The sequence below is a fragment of the Tetrao urogallus genome (assembly GCF_951394365.1).
Source record: "Tetrao urogallus genome assembly, chromosome: 18".
Lineage (NCBI taxonomy): Eukaryota > Metazoa > Chordata > Aves > Galliformes > Phasianidae > Tetrao > Tetrao urogallus.
The window spans coordinates 10,628,946-10,644,634 of record NC_136831.1 but is presented as its reverse complement, the minus strand read 5'-3'; the positions used below and the strand labels follow the sequence as shown (position 1 = coordinate 10,644,634).

Here is a 15,689-nt window from a genome sequence, read left to right as displayed (position 1 = left end):
GGTCACTGATTTTTAAGATTTTTAAGAGTGCCATTCTCAAGAAAGACCCCTGGAGGCCAGTGCTCATTACTGGTCTCCATCTGGACACAGAGCTGTTGACCGCAACCCTCTGTCTGTGGCCATCCACCCAATTCTTTATCCATCTCACAGTCCACCCTTCAAGTCCGTATCTCTCCAGTTTATAGAGAAGGATATCATGTGAGACCATGTCAGTGGCCTCACAGATGTCCATTATATAGTTCTTTGGTTTGGTAATCTTAAATCATGCATTCTTTCTCAGAAGATCCAACTGTCACAGAAAGGAATATGCATCTTTATTTCTGATGTTGTTAGCTTCTAGAGCTAGTTAGAATTAACTGTTGATAAGTCTCCTCCTGATGGCCTCTTGAACAACTTTCTACTCTTCCCTTTCATTGAAAGCTGATACTATTTTGTACCTGCAGACAATAATAACATCTTTGCTCCTTGTAACAACACCCCAATATCAATGATTCAGTAATGTTTCTAACCTTGTCATTCTCTCATGGAGTTGAGAATTGCTCTGTAGAATTTAGTTGACCAGTTACGCAACATAAACAGGAGTATTAAATCCAACTGTTAATATTTACATTCATAAGATTGTGATAAAAGATTCTGAATGATTCATGGTACATTCCCCCGCAATTCCAATTGAATCCCATTACTGAGTCAGTCAGGTCAATAAACATTGCATCTTTGAAGGAAATGCAAGAGGTGATAAGGTAAAATTGATAAGATCCTGAAATTGCTGGAAAAGATATACATCTACCTTACAAATACCAAGACTGGAAAGCAGCATGTGCCCCTGGAAGCACAGTACTTCCAGCATACTGCTGCCCAGCAGGAGCTCTTGGCTTATTACAAAACATTAGCTCCCAAAGCCAGCTTGCTTGGAGACCCTTTCCCAGTGCACGTGCATGATTCATATTGTAGAACAGTGACTATTTCAAATTGAAAGTTCTTTTTATTGTTTTTAAAACATATAATCATCATGCATTTGATAGAGAAGTTTTGGGTTTGTTTTTTTTTATAAAGTTAGTTGAAGACCTCAGATAGGAAACTGAGATAGTCCTATGAACAACTGCAACCAAAGAGAAGACAAAAAGACAAATGCTTCATTGCACAGTGGATTTGATACTGTACATAGAGTCTTTACAGGACTGTCCAGCCTGCTGAACTAAACAGTCAAGCATGTGAATCACACTGTAGGTGCTATATTTACTTCTGAAGTCCCTCTGCTACAGCAGCAGGCTATACATAGCCATTCTCACACAGGGCAAGCAGCCTCAACTAGTGCAATCTTCAATGAAAATCTTGAAGGACTTTAATTAAACTCATAATACAAAAACTTGTTGCAAACAGTATTTATCTATACCAGGATTCTACATAGTCATAGTAAGTGGTTTTGGTTTTTCTTTTTTCCTATATCTTTCAGAACAGAAAACATTTCTATTATATGTTTTACTTGAAATTAGTATAAAAAGCTTTTAATCTGTTTTCCCATAGTAGCCACATAATAAAAAGCTTAATCTTATATTTTATCCTATATTTTGCCATATTTGGCAATACTTGCCACTTTGGCAATATTTGAACTGCAATTTTATTCTGTTTTGTCAACAGTCATTTTTAATCTAGAAATCTAGATTTCATTAGAATGTGAAATAATGAGGAAAATGGAGAAACAAGCAAAAGGACTTATTAACTTATGTTAATATGAAACTGCTGATTGGAAGACAATATTCCCACAGCTTTATGTGTTTGTTATGCTGGGATTACTGACTTTTTATGCATGGAAACATTTCTTTTGTAGATAAGAGAAACTTGAAAATTATGAGTTCATATTATGGTTACTGTTACTTTAATATGGACTCTTGTTTTCCACAGATATGAGTATTCTTGCTGTGTTTGCCCTACCATTGCTTCTTCTAGGGATCAGTGGAATCATTTATATTTACCAGACAGTCATATGGCTAGTGTCCAAATCAGCAGTGCAGAACAAGGTGGTGGTGATCACAGATGCCATTTCTGGACTAGGCAAGGGTGAGTTGTCTCTTTTCTTCTCCACGTCAGAGAACTGAACAGTGCCTATGACTTTCAAGTATACTTTTAAAATCTCAGATACAGGAACCGCAGATGAACTTCCAGGAACTGCAGAGCTTTGAGTTTACGGAACAGAGTAGCAGGTTTTATAACCATGTCAAGTGATATTTTTAGCACTTTGCTACTCTGAGATCTAATACCATAAGTTGTCACTGTAGAGTAGCAGCAAATCAGCATTAACTGGTGTCACCTTTCTCTGTTACTTGTTCCTTTTAAGCCCTTAAAGGCTTCCACTTTTTCTGTTCCCTGTAACAGTACTCACCCTTCTCCCCCTGTAAATTGCTGCCCCTCTATCACCTACATTACTCTTTTTCCCTTGATATCCTCCAGAACCTCCAACAGGGAGGTCTGACCATGTGTGATGGTGTGTTCAGTGGAAGAAAGGAAAGGATATGTGGTAGTCAATTTATTTATCCTAGGCAACTGCAAAATTCTTTTTTCCACATACTAGAATTTCTGGACAAATGGAGACGTGTCGAAGTTTAAAAAGTAACAAAAAAATGATGAAGATATTTTCAGTGGTTTATGACTGCTAATGAAACTTGATTCCCGGGCTTTTTTCAGTGCCGTAACTCAAAAGAGTCTAGAGAAATACATCACTGGTTTCCCTTTTGCTGTTGATCACAAAATAATCTTCTTCATGAATTTTGTTCATAAATCTGCCCTGTTAAGTTAATAAGAAAAATATTGGTGTAGCTATAAATAATCTTTTTAAGTCACAAAATTTTTCTTTTCTAAAAAGGAATGAAAAAAATTCATGAAAATACAACTGTGAAACACAAACATTACATAAATAGAAGTTTCCACTGAAAATGTTTATAGAGGTAGGAACCTGGGTCCAGAAGGCTTATATAAATACTTCCATACAGATATTAAGATTCTAATATTGAAATTAAAAAAAAAAAAAAAGAATATCTGGATTTTCCTGCAGCTACTGAAATATGAAGAAAAATATTTTTGAAGAGTGGATAATGTTGCCTGTTTAAGAAGGGTCATAGGAAGCAAAACAAATCAAAGAGGCGGGAAAAGCAAGAGTAATTGTAAGGTCATCTTCCTGTTCTTCCAGTGAATATGCAAATGACATACAGATTTAATTTAAGGACCAAATATAAGGGTTTCAAGGCTGAAAGGATTTTGAAGATCTAGACAGGAAATAAATCATGAAAGGAAAAGACCTTTTAATTTTCAATCCTGCCAGCACACATAACCCACTGCCAGCTACTTGTCTATCTACACCTAAAGCAGATCTTCTGATTTAAAGCAGTGTGTTCATTGTGTCATGCCTACAGGCTATCTGCAATACAATTTATATTACAAGAGATTAAAAAAAAAGGCAAGCGTGTACTTTTCCTCATTGCAAGGACTATCTTGACACATTTCCAAACTGAGAACCACTTCTTCAATTCATCTGAGATAGATTGCATATCCCTAGGCACCCTACGACCTCTTGGGGAGTACAACAGACAGTTAATCCCTGAAGATGTCCCTAAGGCCCATGGTCCATATTTTAAAAAGCCTTTCTCTGATCAAACGGGAAGCACAGTGAAGAATGTATTCTCCCTTCATCAGCTAGAGAAGAAAACCAGTCAGACACAAACCATCAAAAAGCTTCAACCTGATATTTCAGGCTGATGCTCAGGCATGAGAAACTGTAGTACTGACTGCCAGTTTCATTGAGCCACCAGTTTGAGAAAAGTACAATTCTAGCTCACTTGCATTAGCAAGAGAGAATTTTCTCCAGAGACAGTTTAACTGTTGTGAATCCTTAGTCCAGAATGTCCTTGTCTGTATGTAGAGAAAGCAGTTCCATCTTAGCGTACACAGAAATTTCTCAGTGATCTTCTCAGGAAGGCTTCAGGGATCCTGTCTGAACCAGAGGTAGCTCAGGGTTGTCCCCATTGCCTCCACTGAGTCCTGGGAAGATTGATGAATGATAAGGGTCTGTGTAAGAAAGACCTTCCAGCTGCTATTTCATCTCGTTTGTAGGGCAGTGGCTGCTAAGTTTCTATGTACCGTTCTTTCTCAGAATTGTAGATGAGTTTCATGTGCCTGAAAGTTTCATGAAGACAGTGCCCAAACCTAGTTTTCTGCATTCTGGGATTGGTTGGTGTATTGGTATTGTTGTGAGATTTTGACATGTAACAACATCATAAATGTATTTTTGTGTATGTTTTTCATTACACCGTACTTATAGGTGGAGGCAGTTAAGGAAGAAAGACAAACACTTTTTTTCTTATTCTAACCCATTAACTGTCACACTGTTCTTTTCTTAATTATATACCACAACTAAACAGTATCATCATGCTATACCATTAGTTGTGATGACCTTAATATGGTAAAAATATTCATAAAATTTCATTTATTACTCATTTATATTTGGAAATTCTTTTTTTCTCATATTTTTATCCTTTAAAAAATAATGAATTTTTAATGAATGATTCAACATCATTAGCAAAAACAGCCTCCCGTTTCAACTAAAATGGGTATAATCAAATTGCTACTATTGTTATTATTTCTTTTGAACTTCTTTCTCTCCTAGAATGTTCTCAAGTGTTTCATTCAGGAGGAGCAAGGCTTGTGTTGTGTGGCAGAACATGGGAGAAGTTGGAAGCCTTGTATGATGCTTTAATTAGTGTGGCAGACCCCAGTACAGTAAGTGTTTCCTCACAGTGCTCTGAAAATTTACAAGTTGAGGTAAAAACCTTGTTCAGGTGCAAAAACTGCTTTTAAATCTACTAAAATGAGGTCTACGTGGAGCTTAATTCAGACACCAGCAGTGATTTTGGTCATCCACAAAATGCACCCAGCACAGTTCAGAGAAAGAGAGGAAGTTTTGAAGAGCATGATGTCAAAAATATGTCAAAAATAAGATCAAAAGCTCTTGAGTGGACCTGCATTTTGAATGAATCCCTGCCCAAAGCCAGACAACTAGAAATGCGAGGTAGAATGATTTACATGTTAATTCAGATGTTGTTCTCCATTTCACTGTGTGAACTGCCTTCATTTTTTTGCATAGCTTGAGGGTTCAAGAAAAGGGAGGTGGTTCCAAGGATTTCATTAATCTTAAATATTTCTACTACTTTGTGAGAGTTCTCAGATTGCAGGCTATGGGAGCACATAAATACAAGTTCTCTCATTACCACTGACTAAGCATGCAAATAGAGATGTGAGACCAGTAAAGGCTTCCCATGCTGTCAGAGGTGGTTCTTTGGGAGATGTTTCTTTGGTGCCCATGGAAAATCCTTCCTTCTGTGATCAGACTCATTTCAGAGCATAAGTAGTCCATAAATTACATAGCCATTTGTCACCAGACCAACAAATACTTACATGTCACCCTTTTTCTACAGTGAGCTTCATTCATCTTCACAAAGAAATACTGTGTTTGTGCTAATTTGTGTAATCAACTGGGAAAAATCATTAAGTATGACTAAGGGACCTGTCTGTACTTCAGCATAGTAATAAGTGAAAATTCTCAGAGTTCATTCCTCTGTGCTGCAGCTGATAAAATCTACATCTTTGAAAGAAACAATACGCGTGGTTTGGATTACCTACAGTTAAACAAACTATTCCCACCTCCCAATTTCCCCTGTACATTCGGTTCCTCTTATATACGCAAATCATCTCTCAAAGCACTTTAACTAAGGTTCTGTGGTCAACAAATTTCTACAGAGTTCTGTTTATGAAAAGAAGAAGGATAGGAGTCATCCCATGTGTACTTATCTGCATTTATTGGATGCAGCTATTCCAGCTTACTCTTCCCGAGGTGTTATGCACCTGTATCTGAATTTCAGAGTCCAAGAGTACCTATTACTGAGTTAACCTCTTTCCAGAGTGGGTTAAAGGAACAAATGAAGATTTTCTGTAAGAATAATAATGCATTTTCTTCAGATACAGTGGTAAATTTTATTGTTTTTAAGAGTAAATAGAAATTGTAAGTAGAAAACAATTTATGTATAAGGAATCTGAAATTGAGAAAACCAACGAAGTAACTTTACATGCCAATGTGTTCTGACTAGCAAGTATTCCTTTATTACAGCACTGGGTGCATGGGGATCGCTCCACCAACATGCACATGAAAAGAAGCAGCAACTGCATATTTAAAGGCATAGTGTATACGCAGTCATTACATTCCAAGGACATGGGCAGAAACTCCAAGAAATGATTAACATCTCTGGTGGTTGTGAATTGAAGGCTAGCAATCATTCTCGCTGTACATTTCCAACCTTTTAAGAAGGGTAGCCCAAACTGGTTTCCACTGATGTTACACTGAACTGAGGTATCTGTTTTGCCATCTTATCTTCAACAACAAGACATCTGTTCTGCTTTCTTCACTTGGCAACGAGTCTCGCAGTTTTGCCGCCTCCACATTTTGTTCTTGAGCTTATGTTCACGCAGGCCTCCTGTCCTGCAGCTTCTATCCACTCAAGTTATGCAAAAGGCTGTTCTCACAATATGGAAAAACTGTGCCATGATTCAAATCCTTGAATATTTTTTTCCTTTATTAGACATATACACCAAAGCTCATTCTTCTGGATATCTCAGACATAGACTGCATTCAAGATGTAGCTAAGGAAATCCTGAATTGCTATGGTTGTGTGGATATACTCATCAACAATGCAAGTATGAAGGTAAAAGGAGCAGTACAGAGCATTTCATTGGAACTTGATAAAAAGATAATGGATGCCAACTATTTTGGACCTATAACATTAACCAAAGGTACTTTAATTTTTTTCCTTTTTTTTCCTGTCACAACTTGAAATTTAAGATCCAAATCACCGGCATTATTCTGATGCATTAGCATTTAACTTTGCCTTCTTCACTACAGACAGAATCATGTGAACATGAGTGGGCTGCAATTGAAGTGAATAAGATCAAAATCAGCCTGGAAATAAATCAGGCTTGGAAATATATTAGTAGGTGTTTGAAAAAAATTTTGTCTACTTGTTTTTCCTTTTGGTGACTCCTTCAGTTCTGTGCTTGCTGCCTTTGTTGCTATAAAAATTTTGACTCCATCTCAGAGCTATGATACAATTAATACAAGCTATACCTAGCAGAAAGAGTCCTGAGTCTGGTGTGTCACAGCAGATGGTTACGATCTCCTCAGAGGGGACTGACAGTGCAGGCAAAGTGGGGAGTAGTGTGTGATGGAGAGGCTGAATTGCACAGAGCTTGCAGTTGGCAGTGACACATTTGAAAGCCTCTGGATAAAGATTTAAGTACAAGCAAATAAGTAGATGTCGTTATGGAAGTCTACTATTGGTCAATCAGACAAGATGGTGACTCATCAGTTCCTGGTAAAATTATGGGGAAAATTGTTTTAGAAATTATTGAAAAATACCAGAGAGACAATGCAGTCATTGGTTACAGGGTACTCAGAGAGTTGACTGATGGCACTGTGATACCTGTCATAATTACTTTTCAACAATCTTGGGTATCTGGAATGGTCTCAGTTGACTGGAAGCAAAGATCTTGAAAAAAAAAAGATCTTGACAATGATCTTGGAAATTAGGGGCCTTTCAGTGTCATTTCAGTGCCTGGTAAAATAATGGAGAAAATTATGCTGTGAGATATTAAAAAATGTCTGGAGGATGATGTATTAATTGGTCACAGACAAAACAAATTCATGAGGGGAAGGTCCTGTTTAACTAACCCAATTTCCTTTTATTGACAAGATCATCCATTGAGCTGACCAAGGGAAGCCAGCTGGTGCTATCTTTTTGGATTTCAGCAGATCCTTAGATGCTGTTTCTCACAATATCCTTCTGGACAAAATGTCTAGCGTATAATTAGGCAAAAACATAATGCAGTGCATGAACAATTAGATGACGAGTTGGGCCCAACGGATTATAGTAGATGAGTTACATCAGTCTGGTAGTCAGTCACGAGCAGGGTTCTACAGGGCTCTACTTTAGGGCCAGTTATCTTTAACAATTTCATCGATGAGTTAGTTTGAAGATATGCTAAGTGACAACACTACATTGGGAGGATCCATCAACTCATCTGAAGGTAGAGAGGCTTTACAGAGAAAAGATGGAGAATGAAAAATCACCAATTCAATGCATTTTAACAGTAGTAAGTGCCAGATCCTGCCCCTGGGATGGGATTAACCCTGGGTATGTATGTAAATTGAGAGATGAGAGGCTGTAGAATAGTGCCACAGAAAGTAACCTAGGGGTTATGATTGACAGCAACTTGAGTATGAGTCAGTAGTGTGCACTGACAACCGTATCTTAGAATGCATTAAGCAAAGTATAGCTACACTGGCAAGGAAAGAGATCGTTGCGCTCTGCTCTGGGCTGGAGGGCAAGGCGTATAAGGAGTAGATGAGATACCTTGGTTTGCTGCATCAGGGGAGGATCAGGTGGGGGTTAGGGAAAGATTCTGCACCAGAGATTGGTGTGTGTGGAACAGCTACCCAGGGCAGTGGGTACGGGCCTGAGCTGCTGGATTCACGGAGCATTTGGGTCTCTCTCTCAGCCACATGGTTTGGATGGTGCTGAGTGGAGCCAGGAGCTGGCCTTGATAACTGCTACGGTCCCTTCCAACTTGGAATATTCTATGATTCTATGATCTTACTGTTCATTAAATTTTGCTAACTATACTTTACCTGTCATTTATTTTCTCTGAAGATATTAAGCTCTTTTACTTATTTGGCTTTTTCTTTCCATTTCTTTTTTCAGCCATTCTTCCCAACATGATTTCTAGAAGAACTGGTCAAATAGTTTTAATTAATAGTATTCAAGGAAAAATAGGAGTCCCATTTCGTGCAGCTTGTAAGTTATACATTCATTCATATGGTATGTTTTTATGAATTCATAAATTCAAAAAAAATGTTCACATAATATTCATTTTAATGTATAAATATTTAGTTATTAAAAGTGGTAATTTCCAGCCTTCTTACTTTAATTTAATTTAGTTAATCATATTTAAGTAGATGATTAATAATGTATTTGACTGAAACATTTTCAAAGTCAAACTCAAGAAAAAATAGTTAAAAGTACTGTGAAACATGAGTGCTGCCTATGGTGCTTGAGAATACATAGATATCAAATGTGACAGCAAATTTGTAAAGTTCTTGGGAAGGATTCAGGGAACAATGAGCCTTTAGCTCTAATATCTTGTGGTGGCTTCACACTGATAGAAAGCTAAGCTTCACCACACCTCTCTCACTCCCCCTCCTTAAAAGAACAGAGAAACAAAGTACTGTAAAAAGAGGCTCATAGATAAGGAGTGGTTGAATTAAAGTGAAAAGGGAAAAAAAAAGGTCATGCAGAAGCAAAAGAAGAAATAAATTATTTAATTTTAAAAATATTAACTTAATAAATATAGTTTATAAATATAAACTCTTATTTTAATATAAGTTTATAAATATAAACTTTAATATTGAAAACATACAGAATTGTTGCTGCAGGGCCAAGTCCAAATTTATTTGCAAAATACACAACTTGTCTTCCAGAAACAGCTGTGTATTTTACTGCATTTTACTGATGTGTCACAAACTACAGCATCAGATGGGGTGGACACTCATCTCAGAGACAACTGTGTGTCTACTAAAGATGTTTTCAAACTGTAGAGATATTAGAGAAACTACTCTTAACCCAGGACTTAATATTTATGATTGGGGAATCCAGACATGCTTTCTCACATGCTTAGGGAGGTTCATATTGCACCTTATGCAAAACTTTATTTTGTAAATTCCATTTCTTCTGTTTGTTTTAAATATGTCCTAATTTCACTGAGTGAAGTTATTCACTATTCTTTTGTCTTTAATGGATAATCATTCCCAGATTAATGTTCTAAAAATTATTGTTTCATGGAATTCCTCACACATCCAAATCCATACATCCAAACATCCACGTGCTTTTTCTTTCTTTCAGATGCTGCTTCTAAACACGCTGCTGTAGGCTTTTTTGATTGTCTTAGAGCAGAAATGGAAGAATTTGATATTTCTGTCAGCACTGTCAATCCAACCTTCATCTGTTCATACCATCATCAGCCAGCACCTAGCAATTGGGAGGCATCAATTTGGAAATGTAAGGTTTGGTGAAACAAGACAGACATTGGATGAGTTCCATATAGATGTATGGAAGCTTTTCTTATGAAGAAAAGAGCACAGGGAAAGAAATGGAAAAGACAACAAGATGAACACGTTAGGGGAACAAAAGGAAAGAAAGATTGAAGAGATCAGACGAATATATTAAAAAGAGGAGATATACGGAAAGGAGCAACATCATGTGAGAAAAAAATACAGCATGGCATGGAGAATGAAGGTTAAGAAGAGCATGAAAGATAGAAGGGAGATTTCAGCTGTGCTCAGGTTGCTTCTTCCCTTAGGAAAAATCTTGGTGTGGTTGGTCAGGAAGCACAAAAGTAGGGAAGGGAGAGGGTAAAGAAATGAAAGTTTATATGAACTTAACTGGACTGATGTACTAGTTGTCTATCTTCTCAGTTCCCTCAGTTGTGCTTGCCTGTTTGTACTTCTAATTCCTCTCTCTTTGATTCAGTCTTTTTCAGAAAGGTGACTTATGGTGTGCACCCAGCAGAGGTGGCAGAGGAAGTCTTGCGCACAGTGAGCAGCAAGAAGCAGGAGGTGCTGATGGCCAACCCTATACCCAGAGCAGCTGTTTACATTCGCACCTTCTTTCCTGAAATGTTTTTTGCAGTTGTTGCCTCAGGGATTAGGGAAAAACTGAAGACAGAACAAGAAAATTGATTTTGTTTCCTTCTCCCTGCTTACGACCTGAAAAATGTTTACATTTGAAATATCATTTCTGCTACCAGTATGGGTGGAATAAAGCAGGAGGCTGCTACCCTAAACCTGCCAGCGTCTCAGTGATTCACTACAATTGGCACCCTATCATCTGTGAGATTTCCACTCTTCTGGATTTAGTGAATATGACAAGGGAAAACCTGATAGGAACACCATCACTGTTGTTACAGAGCAATTCTCAATATAAATGGGCAGGTCAAAGCTTTGGGGACTTGTAACAACTTATCAGAATAATCTGTCAGAGCTAGGATTGATGGGGACTTAATGGAATGAAAGGATTGGGATGGAAGGAGATGTGGGAGACAGAGGTATACAAATTAATGGAAAAGGGCATTGGAGCCCCGTCACATTGTTCTCCAGATACAGTTCTTTGTTAGTATTTGTAATGGATATTCAAATATTGACCTCCAAATAGAGCTCATCTAATTCAATGCCTCAGCTGTGACAGGATCCCAGAACATATGCAAAAATATAAGAATGGGGCAAAAATACAGAATAATGCTGTTGATTAGAATCTTCTAGTTTCTCACAACTGCTACACAAGCACAATGTATCCGTCTCTGCATCTTATTAAACTATCCCTTCTATCAATTTTTTGCACAAGTATTTTCAAATTCTTGTTAAAATATTCCATCCCTGAAGGCAGGAACTCATCATACATTTAAAAACATATTCATTTATGCTTTCTTTAAATCCGATGTCAGACAGTATCTTCTGATATCTCCTACTTTTTTTCTGTGGAACAAAAATCACTCTCAATTTGTTCACTCTCTGTCATTCATACCCATCATATTTTCCAAGCAGTTACTTGTTTTCCAAGTTGAAGAGCCCTGTTGTCAATTTGCCCTCTCTTTTGGAGGGCTTCTTATTTTTCTTAATGTCTTTCCTAGCTTATCTGTTTGGGGTTTTACTGTTGTTTTTTTGCTTGTTTTGTTGTTGTTTTAAGACAGAGAGGCCACAGCTGCATGAAGTATTCAAGATAGATAAATACTCTGTATTCATAAACAGGCTTACGTATATTTCCTGCTTTACTATCCTGTGCTTTTCTTCTGCATGTCTTTTACAAAATCCTAGTTTTGAGATACTTTTCTAATGGCCACTGAAAATTGAGTTCGCCCGTTCCTTCTGTTATGTAAGGTTATTATGCAGCAGATCCAGTGTAAGCATGAATGCTATTCATGTCACTTGCGTAAATTCACCAAAGTTCTCTCACTCCTAACTACAAGGTTTCTCTTCCCTATCATACTTTTCCAGTTCAATACTTACTTTTTGTTACCCTGTGAGATGAACCAGAATGTAAATAAAGCCAAAGCAGAAGTGTTCTGATCTTAAGTTTCACATCTGAAAGCTTAAATTTTGTCTCTTAAATCCTCCTCTGAAAGCTTAAATTTTGTCTCTTAAATCCTCCTCTTGCATCTCTTGTGTCATCAACGCAATCATAAGTGGCCACCTGCTCTTTTGCAAATCTTGGCAAAATGCCTTATCTGCTGAACCCCTTTATACTCCTAAAGTATGCAACCAATCTACACTTAAGGCTACAGCAAAGGCCAGTTACTCACACAGTTAATACCAGCTGCACTAATATGCCTCTTCCTGTCAGTAAGAATCACCAAATGTGAAAGGAAATTCTCAGTGCAAAGAAATATATTCCTATCTGGTGGAGCGATTAACCTTTTCTCATATCACAAGTCCAGTTGCTCTGTTCTCAGAAAGCAAAAATTCGTCTACTTCAGTCAGGGACGTTGTCCACAATTAGTCATAAGCAGTGAGTTTCTGCATTACCCACTGGACCTCAATCTGTTTTCTTTTGGAGGTATGAGCTTCTATTGTTGTATGTTCCTTAATAGTGAAGTCAAACATCCATTTTGTGTGTATTTCTTCTCCTCATCAGAATTCTGTTCCCTTAAACAAAAGAACTGTACTGTGGTCTCTGATGTGCTTGACTCTATGCCTCAGCAATAGCAAAACCTCAGCTCCACAAAGACAAAATATGAAATAACTGGGCAGTTTCTCCAGAAAAGGCTCAAGGAATCTGGATATCGCAGCTGAGTATGTATTAATGTACTTTGCTGTAAAGCCAGGTAGATCTGCCATTAAAATAAGCTAAATGATCTTTTTGCTCCCCTTTGCACTTCCTAAATATCAGCAGAAATTCTTGGTTCATTTCAAACACTTCAAAAACATTGAACATTATACAGAACGAAAGTGAAAATTGTGAGAATAACAAAGGCATGAAGAATCAAGAAATTTTGAAATTAGAAAGCAAAAGAAAGTTATATCTGATATTCAAATACATAAATATATTGCCAACAGCATAGAACTAAACTGTTCTCCCTTTCTGTTGCTGCAGGACAAAGTGCAAAAATTACTGCAAAGGAGATTTGCAGGATAAGAATTTTTTGCTAAGAATAGTTAAGCATTAAGGATAAATTGTCACAGAAATTTTAGAATGCCTGTCTTTGGAGGCCTTAAAGAACAGATTAATGAAGCATCTGCAAAAAAGCAATGTAGCTTCAGCTTATCCTGCCTGGGGAAAAAGAAGGATTAGGTGACCTTTCAAATGGGTCACACTTTTCAATAATCTTGTGTGTTTGTTGTTGTTTCTTTTTTTAAACAAGGTTTATCCTCTGACATTTCTGAACTGTTTTTACCCCCCAAAGGAATTGTCTTATTTAATACAAAGTTTTCTGTTTCATTTCTCCCGTAAGTGCTTCCAGTGGCCTTCAACAAAGCCTAAGAGATGGTAGTGATAGAGCAAGGGGCAATGGCGTTAAACTGAAAGAAGGGGCATTTAGTTCAGATGGCAGCTGCACTTGTTACTCTTAATATCAGTGGAAAGAAACAGGTGCTGTAAATTACATAAATTGCATTCTGGAAGTGCTTATTTCTTCCATTAACTTCTGCTGCACTCTGAGTAACCAACACAATCATAGCTTTGTCTGTATGGATCTCTGAGCACATCTTACTAAGATTTCATATCCATCAAACTTAATTGGGTCAAGTGGTCTGCAATATAAACACCAATATATTTGGTGGTATAAATGCCTAACATCTTGCTAAAGCAAGTTCCACAGTGCTCTCTGCAATAAAGTGTAGAATGAAGAGCCGATTCACTGCCTAGTGATGCTGTATTGGGTTTGTTATGTTTAAGGTACTTAGAAGTGGGTAAGGAATTGGCTGGCTGGTTGCAGCCAAGGGGCTGTGATCAATGGCTCTGTGTCAGGGTGCAAGCCGGGCACAAGCAGTGTCCCTCAGGGGTCGGTGTTGGGACAGTTGCTCTTCAACATCTTCGCCAATGGCAGATGATGGCATCCGGTGCAGCCTCAGCAAGTTTGTGATGACACCAAGCTGAGCGGTGCAGTCGATACACTGGAGGGAAGGGAAGCCATCCAGAGGGACCTGGACAGGCTGGAGAAGTGGGCCCATGGGAACCCAATGGGGTTCAGTAAGGCCAGGTGCAGGGTGCTGCCATTGGGTGGGGGCAATGCCAGGTACTGATACAGACTGGGGGAAGATGTGCTTGAGAGCAGCCCTGCGCAGAAGGACTTGGGGTCCTGGTGGGCGAGAAGCTGGCCATGAGGCAGCAGTGAGCGCCTGCAGCCCGGAAGGCCAGCTGTGTTGTGGGCTGCATGAAAAAGGGGCGGCCAGCAGGAGAGGGAGGTGATCGTCCCCCTCTGCTCGGCTCCTGCGAGGCCCCATCTGCAGCGCTGCGTCCAGGCCTGGGGCCCCCAGCACGGGAAGGACGTGGAGCTCTGGCAGCGGGTCCAGAGGAGGCACTGAGATGAGCAGAGGGCTGGAGCAGCTCTGTGTGAGGAAAGGCTGAGGGAACTGGGCCTGTTGAGCTTGGGGAAGAGAAGGCTGCAGGGAGACCTCACTGTGGCCTTCCAGTGCTTGAAGGGAGCGTAGAAACAGGAGGGGAATGGTGATAGCATAAGGGGGAATGGTTTTAAAGTGAGACAGGGGAGGTTTATGTTGGATATGAGGAGGAAGTTTTTGAGCCAGAGGGTGGTGAGGCACTGGCACAGGTTGCCCAAGGAGGCTGTGGATGCCCCATCCCTGCAGGCATTCAAGGCCAGGTTGGATGTGGCTCTGGGCAGCCTGGGCTGCTGGTTGGTGACCTGCACACAGCAGGGGGTTGGAACTGGATGAGCATTGCCTAGAATGTTGGCTTTTCTGCCAAGCACATTTTCAGCTTGATGTCCAGCAAGATCCCCAAGTCACCCTTCATGGAGTTGATTTTCAATCATCATGGTAATCCAGTCACTCAATCCATGCCACCACATTTCTCATTTCAATTACACTGCTGTTCTTTGTCTGCATACAATGTTCTAGTTCCTCTCACTTGTTTCAGAGGCTGCTTGGATTTGTGTATGTACACTTGATATTAGTTTTATTTTATCCTGTTCTGTCATTTCTGAGGTCTCACTTGTCACCTTGTACCTTTTTCTTTCCTTCTTTCCTGCTTAATGACATAATTTGCCTTTTCTATCATTCCTAGTAAACATTCACCTCAACATGTTGACCAGCTTCATCAATGAGATTATTTTGTCCAGCTTTACCAAATAGCCCTTGTCTCCTCAAGCAGTTCCTGATCCTCAGAGAGGGTGCTACAGTTGTCAAAGCCTGTCATCTGGACCAGCTATGCAAAACCAAATGTTGTCTGCAGCATCTAGGCCCTTCACCCAGTCAGTCTTTCTTCCTGTAGGGTCACGGAAAGCACAACCTGGGCCCCCATGTCCTATACCTTCCCCCTCAAATCAGAGTTGTATAGTCACTCTGGACATGCTCAAGGCCTCCCCAG

The 15,689-nt window shown here is 39.0% G+C and overlaps 1 protein-coding gene across 1 annotated transcript; it reads left to right on the top strand.

Moving 5' to 3' along the window:
* Positions 1–1,904: 1,904 nt before the first annotated feature.
* DHRS7C (dehydrogenase/reductase 7C) lies at positions 1,905–10,831 on the top strand (the record flags this gene model as incomplete). Its single annotated transcript, XM_079544110.1, has 6 exons — positions 1,905–2,058; positions 4,658–4,770; positions 6,624–6,834; positions 8,799–8,891; positions 9,996–10,151; positions 10,623–10,831. The coding sequence occupies 6 exons, from the start codon at positions 1,905–1,907 to the stop codon at positions 10,829–10,831; spliced, it is 936 nt and encodes a 311-aa protein (XP_079400236.1).
* Positions 10,832–15,689: the final 4,858 nt, after the last annotated feature.